At 39.3% G+C, this 16,410-nt stretch overlaps 2 protein-coding genes across 2 annotated transcripts; one reads left to right on the top strand and one right to left on the bottom strand.

Annotated features, from left to right (window-relative positions):
- Nucleotides 1-5,936: 5,936 nt before the first annotated feature.
- On the bottom strand, nucleotides 5,937-8,438 carry LOC115768241 (endonuclease G, mitochondrial). The gene is made up of 3 exons (XM_030712767.1): nucleotides 8,084-8,438; nucleotides 7,808-7,993; nucleotides 5,937-6,906 (listed from the first exon to the last, which is right to left on the bottom strand). The coding sequence occupies exons 1-3, from the start codon at nucleotides 8,249-8,251 to the stop codon at nucleotides 6,115-6,117; spliced, it is 1,146 nt and encodes a 381-aa protein (XP_030568627.1). The 5' UTR covers nucleotides 8,252-8,438; the 3' UTR covers nucleotides 5,937-6,114.
- Nucleotides 8,439-11,420: 2,982 nt separating this feature from the next.
- LOC115768237 lies at nucleotides 11,421-12,613 on the top strand. Its single transcript, XM_030712762.1, has 3 exons — nucleotides 11,421-11,513; nucleotides 11,565-12,304; nucleotides 12,361-12,613. Exons 2-3 carry the CDS (start codon nucleotides 11,584-11,586, stop codon nucleotides 12,441-12,443), a joined length of 804 nt encoding a protein of 267 aa, XP_030568622.1. The 5' UTR covers nucleotides 11,421-11,513; nucleotides 11,565-11,583; the 3' UTR covers nucleotides 12,444-12,613.
- Nucleotides 12,614-16,410: the final 3,797 nt, after the last annotated feature.

Here is a 16,410-nt window from a genome sequence, read left to right as displayed (position 1 = left end):
TTTTGATGTAGGCTTACTTCTGTTATCCTTACTTAAACTAGCCTTAACTAACCCAATTGAACCTTACCCAACCTTATTTAACCATGCCTAACATAACCTAAACAATTTGATCCTAATCATACCCTAGGGAACTTAGCCAAACCTAACCTTACCTAATCTAGCCAAAACCATCCTCAATTATTAAAACTTACATGCCTAAAAGAAACCTAACCTGACCTAACCTAACCTAGCTTCTGTTAAACTTATCAACCTAAACCAAACCTTTCCTAACATAACTTAACTCTTACCTCATATAATCTTATTTAATCTTATCTCACCTTATCTAATCGAACTTAAACGCACATAAGCTAACCTAATTGATAATCTAATCGAATGTATTTCGACTTTACCTAAGTTAACATCGAACCTAACCCAACTTTTCATAACCTAGCCAAAATAAACATAATCCAAGCTGAGTTAATCTTATATCACACAGATGAATTTCTACCAACATTAAAAATTTGTCACTTTTATTAATATTTTAGAGACATGAATCTGTAAAACAATATTGTGCTAATGAAAATGCATCTATTTTGATTGTAAATATTTTGCCAAGTGTAGGGTATCTGCCAGTCAAGTATTCTCAGCTTTAAATAATTCTTACATGATCTTTGCTTCTTAGTTGCTTCTTTTTTTTTTTTTTTTGTTTATTGTGTGGCCAAATGGCATGAAAGCGAATTTGATTTGAAAATTGCATACACCCGGAACGCCATGGCGATTCTTGAGTCTTTCGGTCTTTCAGTCTTTCGTCTTTCAGTCTTTCAGTCTTCCAGTCTCTCAATCTGGCAGTCTTTCAGTCTTCGGAGCGTCTTCAGTGGAAGGCTGGGCCCGGCTGCCGCACAGACTTTTGGCTTTTGCATCCATGTTGATTGACTGCCCAAGTGTGGCCAGCGGCGTTTGCGTTTGCCCGACGACAAACGACAGCTAACGGTGCGGTTTGGCTTCTATAGCGAGCGAGCGACCATTTAAAATGCATAAAACTCATTTCGTTGATTAATTGCCTTGTGTCGTCTCCCATGTTGTTCATCTTCTTGTTGTTGTTGTTGTTGCTGTTGTTGCGGCTTTGATGCGGCTCAGCATTAGCAGCAGAAGCTGCATCAGCTTCAGTAAACCAACAGCAGCTGCAGTTTCATTTTCTCCTATTTAATATCCTAGATACGTGTCGATAAATTGTATTGATTTAAACAACGTTTATTAGTTCGGGCATATGGGCTATGTCATCTATTTTGTGTCTGTATGCACTTCACTTACTTCTAAATTTCTTAACATATATTAGCTATACTTAAGTTTTAGTTTGTTTGCCATGCTGCTTAAAACTTGACTTGGTCGCCTGCTCCTTCTTTAGTTCCTTTTATCCTGCTTGTTGTAAATTTAACTTAAGTCTTCATAAGACTTGTCTTTGTGTCCTCCATGTTCACGCTCTTGGTCTGAACTTTTTGTAGCCTAATTGGAATAAAAGATATTCCTTTTAATGTAAATTGAACTTGTGCCTTCGTCAGACTTGACTTGTTCTGCTCCGTGTTCACTTTCTTTGTTCCGGGTACCTTGTCTTATCCATGTTCACTTTCTTTGCCTGAGTTCCTTATAGCTTTAATGAAATACAAGATATTTATTTTATTGTAAATTTAACTAGAATCTTCGTAAGACTTGACTTGGTCCTCTCTATGATCATTTGGCCTTAAATTCTCTTACTCCATTTGTTATAAATTTAACTTTTCTTTCTGTCTGTCTTCATTCTCTTTCAGCCTTATGTCCTCCATGTTCACTTTGTCCCAAGTTTATTCCTTTTACATTTCTCGTTGCTTTCCCTACATTTTATTCACACAATTTGACATCTTTACTCACTTTCAGATGCATACAAGATTATTTACTTGTCCTTACCTTACCTCCATGGTCACTTTTTTTACATTAAAACTGCATTCAACTGGCTCTCCATGGTTACAAACATTTTCTTTAAATTCAGATATTCATCTGCAGTATTATATTTAACACATTATTCTATTTAATGCACAGCTCCATGGTCAGTTTATGTACTGCTAAACACCTCCATGGTCACTTTGCACATGTGCACTTTTGAGCTTTGACTAAGCCAAAATCTCTCCGACCATACTTTCGACTCTGTGTTAAGGTGTACACAATTCGTTTTCGGTATTTGTTTGTTTTTGTTTTTTGGTTTTTGTCCAGGCTAATTTAAATTGTTGCTGCCTGCAGCTGGCTGCTGGCTGCTGTCTTACGGTACATTTTAGTCTTTAAGTCTAGGGTGTTGTGTGTTAGTGGCTTAAATGTAATGCAAATTAACTTAATTGAAAATTAATGTAAATATTTATGCATACATCCAGTTGCTTCAACTTGATTCTACGCCAGCTTAAAGACAAAATCAAGAAAATAGAGAAAAATTGACTTTAATTTTCGGTAGCCAACTCGTGCCTCGATAACGTGAGCGCCCCTCCCACCACCAATCCCCCCTCCCCCTCCCCCACTCGCAAGACAGATGCGCTTTTAAATGCTGCCACTTTAAATATTCGATAACAGCAGCGGGCTGATCAAATGAATAAAAAAAAAATATATACAAAGAAAAACGAAACGAAACAAAAACTAAATAATACTAATTTATAAATAAATAAAACAAAATTCCAAATGATCGGCGCTTTGTTTCTAACGGCTGTTTGTTAGTTAGTTGAGTTTTGTTTTATTTTTAGTTTGTTGTTGTTGCTTTTGGCCTAATGAGCCGGTGCAGATGTGTAAATTTAATTCATTTGCATTCGAGTCGAGCGTGTAGCGAGACACATTTAGATATCGTACAGACTCTGATTGCCCCATCCCTCGGACACTGGCTCTGCTCCCATGCCGCCTGCCGCATGCCGCCTGCCGCCTGCCGCATGCCGCCTGCCGCATGCCACATGCATTATTGATGATGACTCAGATACACGCACTCAAGAGCTGCGGCTCCATTTGTATTGCTGTCGGCTGTTGACGGTTGGACGTAGGGCTTTGGGATTACTATTTTTTATTTTTCAACAGTTTTATTAACAACTTCACTTAATATACCCTGTACCTATTGAAAATGCCAAAAAGGGTATAATGACTTTGTGCAAATATATGTAACAGAAAGCAGGAAGCGTCCTCGATTCCATAAAGTAACATATATACATATATATATGTTGATTAGCATCAATAGCCGAATCGATCTAGCCATGTCCGTCCCTCTGTCCGTCCGTTTATAAGAGTGCGTCGATCTCAGAGCCTTCGCACTAGAGACTTGTAATTTTGAACGTCCTCCTCCCACTGCCCGAACAGTACGAGTTTTTTTTTCTGCCCGTACTATAAGTTGAAATAGTCGCTTTTCTTAAGCTTAACCTTGGAAACGCATTTTTCATCCAAAAAACACACACATAAAAACATCTTTATATCCTCTATTAAATAATATCTGATGCTGCATAGTCACTTCCGTTTTCTTTTCTCAATTTCGAGCTCTTGCCAGGATTTCTTGCCAACTAATCGCAACCCAATATTTATTGAAGCTACTCTTATTTTTTTTTTTATTAATTCCTACTCTATTCCTATGGCATTTCTTTAAGTATTATAATATTTCTTAGTTATCTATATATAATTTCCCATTAAATAGTTGCAGGCATAGTTTTTCATCTTCCATTAACTTTTTAACAAAACCCAAATGTAGAATTCTTATACAATTATCTAAATATCTAATGCTGTATAAGCTAACTATTTACACTTTTCGCTTTGTTCTTATGTAACACACACACACGCACACACATACACACATACACACAAATTTACAACATTATGCTTTGTTGTACATAAGCTAACTTCCGAACGCCCTTACCGCTCAACCGCTTCTTTCCGTTTCCCTTTTGTCCATCTTTTGTGCTAACAGCTTCATTTACCAAACAAATGACTTAAGACACAAACTAGCTGCAATTGACCCCCAAAGCAGCACTTAACGGTAACTCGCTGTCAGTGTCTGTCTCAGAGTGTGTGTGACCTTCAGCAAACAAAATTCACTTATTTTTCAAAGCAGCAACAACAATGTTCACACACAAAACACACACAGCGCACATACGTACGCACAACTCGAACTCTGAAGTGCTGCCAAGTGCGTTTGTCCATTTACATAATTGTCGCACGGACTGTTTGCTGCGGCCGCTTGATGTCTGTGCCATTAGCTAACTGCAGCCACTGTTGTTGCCACAACAAAAACAACAACAACAACAATTCAATTTGCTTTGCCTGTTGTTGTTGTTGCTGCTCTTCAAAATGTAATTAACCTCAAGCTGGAGCGTTTTTTGTTTCGACCTTTTTTTGCGTCATTTTAAGAACTGCGACGACGACTTCGAGTAATTAAGCAAAGCTAAAAGTTCATGTTAATTGTCCAGCACGACAAAGCTTCAACAGGTACACACACACACACACACGCACAACAATTATGCCCCGCAAAGGTCAAAGACTAAAAGAATTGTCAAGCGTGGACAGGCCAGGGCTGATATGGGTACGGGGCAAGGCGACCAGCCACTGCGCATAGAGTGCTCTTTGAGTGCTCACCGAGGGGTCCATACACGGCGGTGGGGGAGGGAAGCAGCGGGGCTGACTCTGAAGTTGAGTCATTGAAGCGGCCGCTTTTGTTGGGTTCTGTCGCACGGCGGAAGCAACGAACGACAACTTTTTTTTCGTAGCCTTTTTGTTTTTTTTTGGTGTGTGCTTGTCTTTTGCTTTCCCACTCTCTCGCTGTCTCTTTTCAGCGCACATTTGTTTTTTATTATTATTTTAGCAAAATGCCGTTAGTTTTGTGCGAACACACGGTGTGAATGATACTTTAATTACATGAACGCAACAACAATAACAACAGCAAAAAAAAAAAAAGAACGAAACAACAATAAAAGAACTTGAATTATAATGAAAATTAAACAAGCAAACATTTTGGCTAAAGCAAGGCACAATGTTCACGAGAGAGAGAGAGAAAGAGTGAGAGAGAGAGAGAGAGAGAGAGAGAGAGAGAGAGGGAGAGAGAGGGAGAAAGAGGGAGAAAGAGAGAGAGAAAGGGGGGAGCAAGCGAGACAGAGTTCTGGGCGGGTACGTAGTTAGATCCTGAACGATAAGTTGCGACTTTTACAATCTGACAGATTCTTCCCAAGAAAACACAAACCATATCAAAGATCAAAGCATAAGAAACAGCAACAACAATATTTAAGCTAAGCAACTGATAGCACAGACAATTCTATAAGATCTTAAAGTCTTAGTCTTGGCATAGGAAGTGAAAAGTGCTCTTAAAGGCGCAAGATTCATTAATTAAGCTGATATAACTTGTGCAGAATCAGTAAGAAACAGTCTGGCAACCATGAAAGTGAATTCACTTGAGCCTAAAAGCTGTACAAAATTAAACAAATGGCCTGTAATGATATTAATCGTTGATGTTAATAAGCATACTTATTACTGTGTAAGCAACATATGTAAGGTGGCAACGCCACGTCGTTAGGTTAACAACTCTAACCAAGAGAGTTTATGATGAATATTAATAGCAAAGCTTTTATTAACTGTGAGCGATCTGGCAACTTTTATATGTGATAGCTGATTAAGATTTAAAAATCTTCGAACAGTCGGGCAACCCTAAACGGAAATTCACTTGATTCGAAATGCTTTAACAAAACAAATAAATGGTCTACATTAAGGTAAATAATCAACAATTTACTGAACTAGACAACATACATATGTACTTATTATAACGCCTAATTTAGTTGTGAATAGTCTGGCAACACTCAAGTTTAATAAACTTTTTCCGAGCGAATGTAAAATTATTAGAAAACTATCTGGCATCCATTAATGGCAAACTTAACAGTGAAAAGTTAGAAATTCTTATCAATCATATGCCTGCCCATAATTTATTTCTTTGTAACAGTCTGGCAAGGTTGAAATGCATTATTGCAAAGAGTCGAACAGTTTACTAGAGATTTTAGAATGTTTTAATATTCGATTTTTATAAATAACTTCAAATCGTAAGTCTGGCAGCCACCAATAAGCCCGCTTGTCCATTGGCGACTGTATGCATTACAATCGCTTGGTTCATAGAGTTGAATCAACTGTTTGTATATTGTGATGTAGCTGCGGTCGTCTCTCGCCATCGTAGAACTTGAGTCCGGCAAAGTGCTCGATGTCGCGGATATTGGACATGAATGCGCTCAGCTCCAGATTGTTTTCGACCTCGGTATTGGGCACAACATAGCCCTCCATATAGGGCAGATCTTCGTGTTCCTTGCACTCGGCAATGATAACCTTGAAGAAATGCGTGGGCACCGCCACCGTGTTCATGCCAATTACCTGATGTCGAATCGCCCAGTTACGGAATGTGATGCGCTGCGGCATGAACAGCGGTCCCGTGTAAACGTACACCGAACCGCATTTGATTGCCAATTCGCGGACATAGGCTTCGAGGCGTGTCCATACCCTTGATTTGAGGCCACGACTGACGGGCGCTATGTTTGGCATTATGAATGTTTCGCAATACTTGAGCGGATCGCAGCGATAGTTGTGCGGCGACGCCATATGACCGCCCACCCAATCTGTGTTACGGTAATCCCGTTGATTTGCACGGAATATGAGCGGTATGCTTGAATCCACCAAATACTCAGCGGGCTTCTGCACAATTGTCGATTCCGTGCCGATCAAACAATCACTCTCCAAATGCTCGCATACCCAGTGCGCAATCCGATTGCGTCTATCATAAGATAGTACAAAATTACGATAGACATGTATATCGTCCAGGCCGGGAAAGCCGTACTTCATCAGCGTTGCCACATGGGCCGGCTCCGGCTCCGGCAGCGGTTCAACGCCCAATGAGAAGGTGAAGAACATGGTCTAAAATGGGTTATTTTCTGAGACTTATTGCAACTGAAACTGAAAGGGCCTGGGAATTGTGTGTAATTTTAGATTTAACTATAAACCTTAAGCTTTGATCTATGCGAACTTGTTTTTCGATAGAAAGTACCAATTTGATTTGGTTACTTTAATCAAGCTGCTGCCCTATTTTATTTATATAATTATTTTAATTTTTTTTTTTAAGCTTAAACCTTGGCCGAGTCCATAATTATGCTCTCAACCCTCAAAACAGTTTGTTAAATTGTTGCTTGCATGCGACTAACTACTGTGTATTTCGCAGAGCTGGGCTTTAAACAATCCGATTTAAATGATGTTCAAGTATAAACTTATAGTACTTAGACCACGAGAGCCCATTGACAATGCCTAAAAAGGGTTGAATGCCTTTGGAGATACAGCAGCAGGCTTCTCAAATGCCCATTTTTGGCTTAGCATCAACAGGCATGTTGATCTAGCTCAGCTCCGATCTTGGAGAGCAGAGCAAAATACTCAAGTCCCGTTTGCATAAAATCGATAAGTTATCGTTATCGAAATTTTGTATTTTGAGCATATTGCGAAGCTAGAGCCTTGAGGCTTGAGGCTAGAGCCAGCAAACTTGGTCTGCAGACTCTCGTATGCCGAACATTAAACTTTTTGATGTCTTTTCACGATATAGAATGTTGCATATAACGCATTTTGGGTGATATTTATCTACTCTATAGTCGGATTAATGGAAAACATCTCATCTGCTTGTAAAGTAAACTGAACTTTATCCAAATGCTGTCAGCTCTCTTCTCTATTCCTAAAGTATTCAACTTCCTATATATATATATATATATATATATTCTTTTGAAAATGTGTTGTTAAAAAGTTCTGGAGCTTTCTAGTCCTGTTAAAAGCTTACCACAGTGTGCATGTTTGATTGAAACCATTTCACATAGTTGGCAAAAACGGAATCCGTGTCCTCAAGTTCCGGTGGCGGACTCGTGTGATCACCGCCCGGATTGTCGTTATCCTCGCTACGCAGCTCGCGCCCATGTTCGCCAGAATCGTTGTAAAATGATTGACGCGGCTGCACCACCAGTCTCAACTAATATATATGTATATATATGCATATATATATATATATTGATATATATGTATATATCGATTTGATTGGCTTGAGAAAGGTGCGACTCACCGCCTCGTAGATCTGCTGGCGACGTTGAAAGATATATGGATCGCTGGCCATAGTCGTTTGTAGGTTCCGATAGGATGCATCCTGTTGAATTAGTGCGCCCACAACAAAGCCCAATAAACCTGTGATAACGGCCAAAGATAAGGGCAGTGTTAAGGGCACCATTACCATCTATCACAACAATATCTACATATAGAATGTAGATATATTACGAATACTGTCAATTGGCTCAGTGCCACACGCTGCTGGTACGCTTCTGACGCTAAAATTTTGAACTACTCTCTGAAACGGTCCGGTCGAACGCCCCCAGCAATTACATAGTTTTTATCAATTTCGACATTTTTGTACGCCTAACTGAAGGCTAAAACAAATGTTTGATATAAATAACTTAAAATACTTAAGTATATAATCTGTGTTCCTATGGAACTCGATAGCTGCATAAGCTACAATTGGCAAAATTCGTGTGTGAGTTTTGCCAAACGTTATTAACTTAAATATTATTTCAAGTTTTAAGCAAACACTTTCATTGGCTCAACAACTCGTAGGGATTGATTGCTAAATGTCGGGAATTTTTGCTAATAACACGTTTTTTTTTTAGTTTTGTTATGCGTTTTGAGTTCTGATTATGCACTGACTCGAAAGACTTTACGTGCGCTTAACAACAAATCACCGCCCCTTTGGCCAAGTCAAAGGCATTGGCAGCGGAGCCTTCCCCATTGACCCTCACCCAAATTGGCAGAGCCACAGCCCTGGCACGCAAGCTCTAATAAAACATTAACTATCGCAGCCGACGATGAACTAGCTGGCCATTTACTCATACTAATGCATATGTATATAGATGTACATACATTTATTAATATGCGGCTGCAACAAATATAACTACTACAACAACAACAACAACAACAACAATCGCCATCAGCCATGAGAAGCACGAGAATTTCGCATAAATTTACTTGGGGTCTGTGCAAAGAGAGCTAACTCGAATTCGAGCGGCAAAAAAAAAAAGTTAACTCGCGCCGCGCACTTGAGCAGCAAGTGCGATATAAAGTTAATGTGCTCAGCGTTAGGAACTTTAAAATACCATAAATACACTATCTGGCAGTCGAATCGTACAGAATTTCTATGAATTTTGTAGCTTGAGCTCTTCTTAAGGCTTGAGCTCTTGTTAAGGTCATTTAAAAATTGTGCGTAATGTGGCAGCGCTGCGGCTTTAAGTTCACAATTTTAACTCAAAAAGTTTGTTATGAATATTGTTAGCAAAGCCCTATTCTTGAGCTCGCTTAAGGTCCTGTTAAAATGGTGTATAAGGTGGCAACGCTGCGTCGTTTTGCTCACAATTTGAAGGCAGATAGCTTGCTATGAATATTATTTGCAAAGCTTTTACTAAGTGTAAGCGATCTGGCAATATTCAGATGAGACTCACAAACAGTTGACAGGAGGTAAAATATATATAAAATGTCTGGCAGCCCTAAAGGCAAATACACTACGGCAATTTTATCTTCAGTGAAGTGTTTTACACTTGGAAAAATATCTTTAAATCTCTACAAAGCAGTCAAATTTTAGCTATATTCTGTTTAGTGTTGCCATATTAGCAATGCAGTGTCAGGTGGCAACACTGAAATTATCTATTATAGCTTTAAAGTTGATAGATATGTAATAAAAAACTCGGAGCGCTAACTCGCACAATTGTCAATCTCAAATGAAGCTGTCGTAGACGAGCTGTTTTCGCTTAGGTGTTGCCATATGTCGATGCAGAACTAGGTGGCAGCGCTGCCGTGATAGCTTAATCTTTAAACGAGAAATTAATGCCCGGAACAATTTAGTCAAGAAATAAAACAATTTAATATGAAATAGAAATATGTTTGGAGTCGGCTCTGACGTGAAGTTAAAGGAATAAGTCAAAGGATTGGGAAGAGAACTGAAGGCTTGCAATTTTTTGGGGTAATTTGATAAACTTTAGCAGCACTTGGCAGTTAAATTGAAATTGAAAGAGTATTAATACATTGCTCAGAGGAATCATGGAAATTTGTTTGCTGCGTGATTTTGTGAGAATAGCCACAAATGTGGTTAGCCACAGCGGAATTAGGCGGAAGCAGCAACCGCAGTCAGTGACAAAATAAATAAAAAGCGAACCCACAAAAAATAAGCTGAAGAGTTTATAAAACGCGAACAAAGCCGCTGAGCAAAGCGCTTGTAAGCAAACCGAACCAAACCAGCTGTAAGCAGTCATCAAAGCATTTTGTGACGTTTTATTGTTTCCGATAAAGAAACAAACTTATGAACTATGATGCGAACTGATGGCACGTTCACAAATCGAAAGAATAAAAACCCAATATTTATATATGTATATAACGAGGTAGGCTGCCCCCCTTCCCCGTTCGCTGACAAGTCATAAAATAGCTGACAACAAGTGGCAAAACTCATTTGACTTCCGAACTTTCAAACATAGTATTCAGTTTTTGACCCAGCCGCTAGCCCACACCCTGTATTCCGTTTTTATAATGAGTTAAGGCTACAAATTATGTGCATGCCGCACAAGCTTAGCCCCAGCTGCAGCGATCAATTGAATTGGGCATCGGAACTTGTGAAAAGATTCTAAAGAACAAACATAAAAAAAAAAGAGAACAGAAGATACAAAAATGTGCCCACGCCCAAGTTCCGAATTGCATATTGCGTAGGCTACAGCATTTTGTGAATTGGATTGGATCTAAATTATCACGCCCAAGGATTGAATATGGCCGAGATTAATGCCCAGCTACTTGGGTGGCACCTGGTGTGCCGCCAGTGGGCCGTAAGCTGGAAGAGCTCTAAACGCTGCTTTGTTCAATTGAACAAACGCCTCCACAAAGCTCAAATGAGCTGAACAATTGGCTTACGAAAGCTACCAAGCAGCTGATTAGCGTATGAATAGTTGTAATGTAGTTAAGTGTGCTTCACACAAAATTCACCCGGATAGATTTTCCTATGAGCTCTCTACTCAATCCAGTCTAAGTCGAAGCACAGTGTATTGTTCAAACGAATGCCGGCTTGAACTAGTCGTGAATTATAAGCAATTGTTGAGTGGATTTAGTGGTTCGCAGTGCATAATAAAGATACTTTATTGGACGGTATTTAGGGTTTAATACTTATTGTCAAATTAAATGAAACAAGTCTGATTCCAGGAAGAGAGTCTGTAGGCTATACTGAAACAGGAGTTGGTGTGCTTAATGTAGCCTGACATATGTATATTGTGTTGGGAGAAAAAACAAAAATGTGTTCAACCGTTTTCTTTTTGTCATCAAAGTTGGCATTGCAGGCAGGAAAATTCGCTCAGCTGCCAAAACCCACAACTTAATTCAGTACACACAACGTACCCAAACAGTAAACACCATTTTGATAGCACACTCACTTCAAAAATAGATTATTTATATATATATAATTATATCTTTGTGGGGTAAGTACGGAAGAGATAATAAAATGGATAGTAAAAGATATTCCTGCTTAGGAAGTGTACAAAAGTAGACATGAAATTGCGCAGCGGCCGAGAAATCAACAAGGGGCCGAGTCGTGATTCTGGCAACGCTGCTAATGACGGCAACCCTGGCGGCAGTGGCAACGCTGGCGGCAGCAACGCTGCGCCCAGTTGTTCGAATTTTGTTGTGAATAACCAAATGATCAAAAGGCGGCCAATTCGTCGCATCACTCACATTGGCCCACAGCAAATGGCCCTGATAACTGAGCGTCTGCTGAATGGCGTGCCGGCTGATGGTCTATCAGCTGCCGAGAGCCTGCTACAGGATCGCAATTCAAATCTAAATTCGAATCCAAATACGGATTCGGAAATGGGCATGGTTCAGGCGTTGCCAACCCAGTTGGCCCCAAGGACCAGAAGGCAGGCTAGAAACAGGGCTAACAGGAATCTTGCTGCCGGCCAGCCAATTGACAGCGTGACTGAGATACGGAGCGACTCCAGTAGCCGCTCGGCCGAGACCCTCCAGCCAGCAGCAGCAGCAGCAGCAGCGACTGTTGCTGTGCCAAGAAAGAAACGTGGAGCACGTCGCAATCAGAAACCGAAGCGTTTGCCCACCACAAGGCAGAGCATGCGTTTCATCAAGCACTTTTTAGCGCAGTGCGAAAAGAATCCGACTTGCAATCGCCAGCACCTGGCCGAGATTGTCAATATCGTTATCCGATGGCCCCCGCTCAAGGCCCCAGCTCAGCCGGATAATGCTGAGAATGCGCCGGGTGAGTGCCAACAATTTGCTCCGTGTTCGCATCAACTAATTGCGCCGCAATTCCAGAGGATGTTCATGATGAAAATTCGGATGATGTGACAGATCCACCAACTCCACCCAACACTCCATCCGACTCTCAAGATTCATAGCTGCAAAATTATAAAGTTATATATATATATATATATGTATTGTGTATATATTTATATAATATCCCTCACCGTTAAATAGTTTTTAATTTCTCCAATAATTGCTTGTGTGTGTGTGTGTTTTGTCAAAAGTCAAGCGGAAACCGTTTCCAATAAATAGTGTGTAGACGAGAGTCAATCCATTAGAAGATGATCATCGAGAAGCTACATGGTCTAAAAGAAGGGCAATGATAGGACGGACGAACATTTCATATATATAATATATCTGGGGTATACATATATATATCTAGAAATAAAGAAATTTTCGTACTTAGTGTGAAGCAAGAGAACTACTATCGATTTGTATATCGCTGTGCCTCTCGATATATGTATAATCGAATCCGATCTAACAAAGTCCGTCTGTTTAAGTTGTTTTTGATTTTGCTTTTAATAAGCCCCGGACCTAAACAAATATTTATATTTAATTTACAGCTTACCTCAAAATTATAGAGAATCATAATTAGTTTTTGTGTGTAGATTATCCTCTTGCAGGGCCCTTTCCTTCTGTTGGATTAAGAATTGATTTGAAAGCTTATGCTTTGTTAGGCTTCAAAATTGGCTTGCCCATTTATTTGCCACACATACACATGCCATATGTGGCAGCAACTGAAAGAAATGCAAAAAATTTCATAATTGTTGCTGCTGTTGTTGCTGTGGCAGGCGGCCTGGCGGGCCAGCTGGAATTTGGAGTGTTTAGCATGGTAAATGTTGCGTTTATAAATTTAAAAACCTATAATAAAGTCATTTGCTCAGGCCATGTGCAACAGGCGGTTGCTGGTTGTTGTTGCTGCAGCTCAGAAAGCAGACGATGAGCAAAGACGACGTTGACGACAGGCAACAGACAGGCAACAGGCGAGCAGAACAAGCGGCAAGTGCAGCAGCAACTGGCAACTGCAGCAGCAACTGGCAACATCAGCAGCAGCAGCAGCAGCAGCATGTCGCGCTGATTATTGTGTTCAATTTTAATTTGTGCAACATTTTGTGGCCAAAATTGTTACTTCTTTTTTTGTTGCATGTGTTGCTGTTGACAATTGCCTGATCTGATAGTTGTTGCTGCTGCTGCGGCAGCAACTGTTGCTGCTGTTGACAATTGTATCTGCATCTGTATCGGCACAGAGCATTCGCTCTGATTGCCACTTTCTATTAACCGTTTGAACCATGTCAAGAACCAAATATCGAGTGCATTCGATAGTGTTCGCGAGTGCGATTTGAATAGCGATTTGAACGAATCCAGCTTTTGTTTTGCTTCAAGTTTTTAATCTTGTTTTAATTAAACGCTTATAACAATTTCACACATGGCGCAGCGCTTAACGAGCGACAACCCACACACAAAACCCAAAAACAATTTAATGAATGTTTAATGCAAAATACATTTAAGAAAAACACAATACAGTAATCAACAGAAAAATAATAATAATAACAATCATGCCATACCATATAATGATAATGCGAGTACATATAGCAAAGGCAGCTAGCTGCCTGCGCATTTTATTTAATTTTCGTATACACTTACAAAGGGTACTCGGTCTACGCTATGGGATATGTCAAAGGTTTTTTTATTAGTGTATATTCCTGATAAGTTGATCAGATCATAAACTGATGTCCAATCTAGGCTGCTGAAATTAATAGAATATAATATTTAATATTATAGTTAAATTAATCTCTGGTTAAGTTGATTAGAACATTATCTTGCCTGTTGCTGAAGAAAGTTATGTTGCCTAAGATCAGTTTAGCTAGGGTATTGATTGTGCGACACTCTGTAGAACTATTCTTCCATTCTTGCTTTTCTCTTGTTTCAATTGAGAACTGCGCTTGTGCCGGAGCACACATTCAGTTACAGATACATTTGGTCACATTCAGATACAATGAATGCGATTGGGATTCAGTTTCGGATTCAATTTCAGTTGTTTCTGTTGTTGGGTTTCTCACAATTAAGCAGACAATTTGTTGCCGCCATTAAACGAGCGCAGGCGAACAAGTAATCAAGGCGCAGACAAAACCAACAACAACAACAACAACAAATGCTCGAACAACGCGAACAACCCAAACAACCCGAACAACCTGGCATCGCAAATGCTTTGCACAGGCGTATCAAACAACAACGCAGCATATAGCATGGCTACAAACACACACACGCACACTTGTTTCTGCCACACACATACACTCAAACTCTCATATGTGGCGCCTTAAGCTCTGTGCTACCCTGTAGGCAAGGGTATATAGAGGGCATGTGCTGCCAGTCAGGCAGCTTCACAAAAAAGTTTTCATAAGTACATTTAACTTTTAAATCGTACGCAGTTTTTCATATAAGAGCCTCTTAACAATCGATAACAGATATCGATAACGATTTACTCAGAGCTTTTTGTCGATAACAATATGCAAAACACATCTGTCCATAAAAGTTACATATATTCAGATGTTTTATTAGCTAACAGTTAGAAATGTAATAATCAATAGCATAGATCGATAGATTTTGGCGTCTTACAAAGCCTACTTTTTTGAGCTTCCATTTTTAGTTTAATTGGAAAATATGTAACTTTCAATTGGAAACAATGGATCTATAAAGTGAATGCTGCTCCAAATAAATTCTCTAGCTATTCGTTAGATATGCTTTTCGTGACGCGTTTTATAATTGTATATTGCAATACATATTATTCTTGTCTCCTAGTCGAGGAGGCTTGAGGAGTCGATAATTGTTTTCGATTACATTTGGTAAGAACGTGTATCAAATACTTTGAACAGTTATTACCCAGAACTTTTACAAGCTGCTCGCTGTAATCAGTGAAAGATATCTTATTCATTTTTAATATTCTTGACTGTTTTTCTTTTTTCTTTCCAGTACGATCTACTCGCCTAACGGAACTCGGCGAATATAAGCACCAGAGTCAGCAAATTTGGTATGTAGCTTCTTATTTACAACACCTAACTAAAATTAAAGTTAAGTTCGGGATATGCCCTCTAAAGATGCGTGGACATCAATGAATATCATTTTCGTAATGTCATATATGACAGACGGATGTCTGCTGGGAGTTCTTATTGTACTTATTTTCCTTATTCCTTTGCTCTCAGCTTGCTTTATAGAGTATCTTTAAGTCGAAATGATTTGATTCGATTCGATTCGATTTGAATGTCCCTCCTCGGGCCCCGTCTCAATTGCCAACGGAGATACCCCGTCCCGTCATCGTCTAAATTTGATGCCGAGTGCTTTTTAATTGTCAGCCGCAAGTGCTTTTCGAATGTGCGAACTTAATAAATCTTTTTCAATATTATTTGTACCGTTTTTCCATTTGCTGACGGTTTTGTGTTTTAGATTTCGTGTGTCGGTAGATAGATGCCGTGTGCTCTGCGCTTTTTGCCCCGTAATTGAACCGAGTCAAGTGACAAGACAAGACAACTTGAGCAGCTTTTAGATATGCATATCGATTGCTTGAAACAATCAATTTGTTGTATTTATTTCAGTTTCTTTTTGTTGCTTTACGCCCTTGGCAATCAATTTACTACAGTTGAGCAGGTGGGCAGGCTGGGAACAGGTGACCAGACTCTAACAGATCTCCGAATAAATTCCTCTAAAGCTTAACTCAATGCATTAACAGAAATTCAATTGCGGTTTCGGTGATTTCTATCATTTTGAGCAAAGAATTTGATTTTGACATTCAGATTCGAGTTTTTGCGCTTTTCGATCGACAACTAACAGGGTATAAATAGGGTAAACATGTTCTTATATACATAGTTTATTTAAGAGGACATTACTCAATTCTGAATATGTAGATGGTAAATACACATATATAACATATATTAATTACATTAAGCTACTTTTCTGGATACATATGGAACCTCCCTCAGATGAGAAAGAAACACTTTAAAATTTATCAATATTCAAGAATTTTATAGGTGATGACCTTTACGCATTCTGAAAACTTACACATTACAC

Source organism: Drosophila novamexicana, unplaced genomic scaffold (assembly GCF_003285875.2).
Source record: "Drosophila novamexicana strain 15010-1031.04,08,12 unplaced genomic scaffold, DnovRS2.1 tig00001711-arrow-arrow-pilon, whole genome shotgun sequence".
In the NCBI taxonomy this organism is placed as follows: Eukaryota; Metazoa; Arthropoda; class Insecta; order Diptera; family Drosophilidae; genus Drosophila; species Drosophila novamexicana.
This window is presented reverse-complemented; position numbering and strand designations above follow the sequence as displayed.

Excerpts from the sequence above, each read along its gene's own strand:
- LOC115768241 (XM_030712767.1), bottom strand. The coding sequence starts at position 8,251 with ATGGTAATGGTGCCCTTAACACTGCCCTTATCTTTGGCCGTTATCACA. Across the intron at positions 7,994-8,083 it reads GCCAGCAGATCTACGAGGCG|TTGAGACTGGTGGTGCAGCC; the intron begins GTGAGTCGCACC and ends CATATATATTAG. Across the intron at positions 6,907-7,807 it reads AATCAAACATGCACACTGTG|ACCATGTTCTTCACCTTCTC; the intron begins GTAAGCTTTTAA and ends AACCCATTTTAG.
- LOC115768237 (XM_030712762.1), top strand. The coding sequence starts at position 11,584 with ATGAAATTGCGCAGCGGCCGAGAAATCAACAAGGGGCCGAGTCGTGAT. Across the intron at positions 12,305-12,360 it reads TAATGCTGAGAATGCGCCGG|AGGATGTTCATGATGAAAAT; the intron begins GTGAGTGCCAAC and ends CCGCAATTCCAG.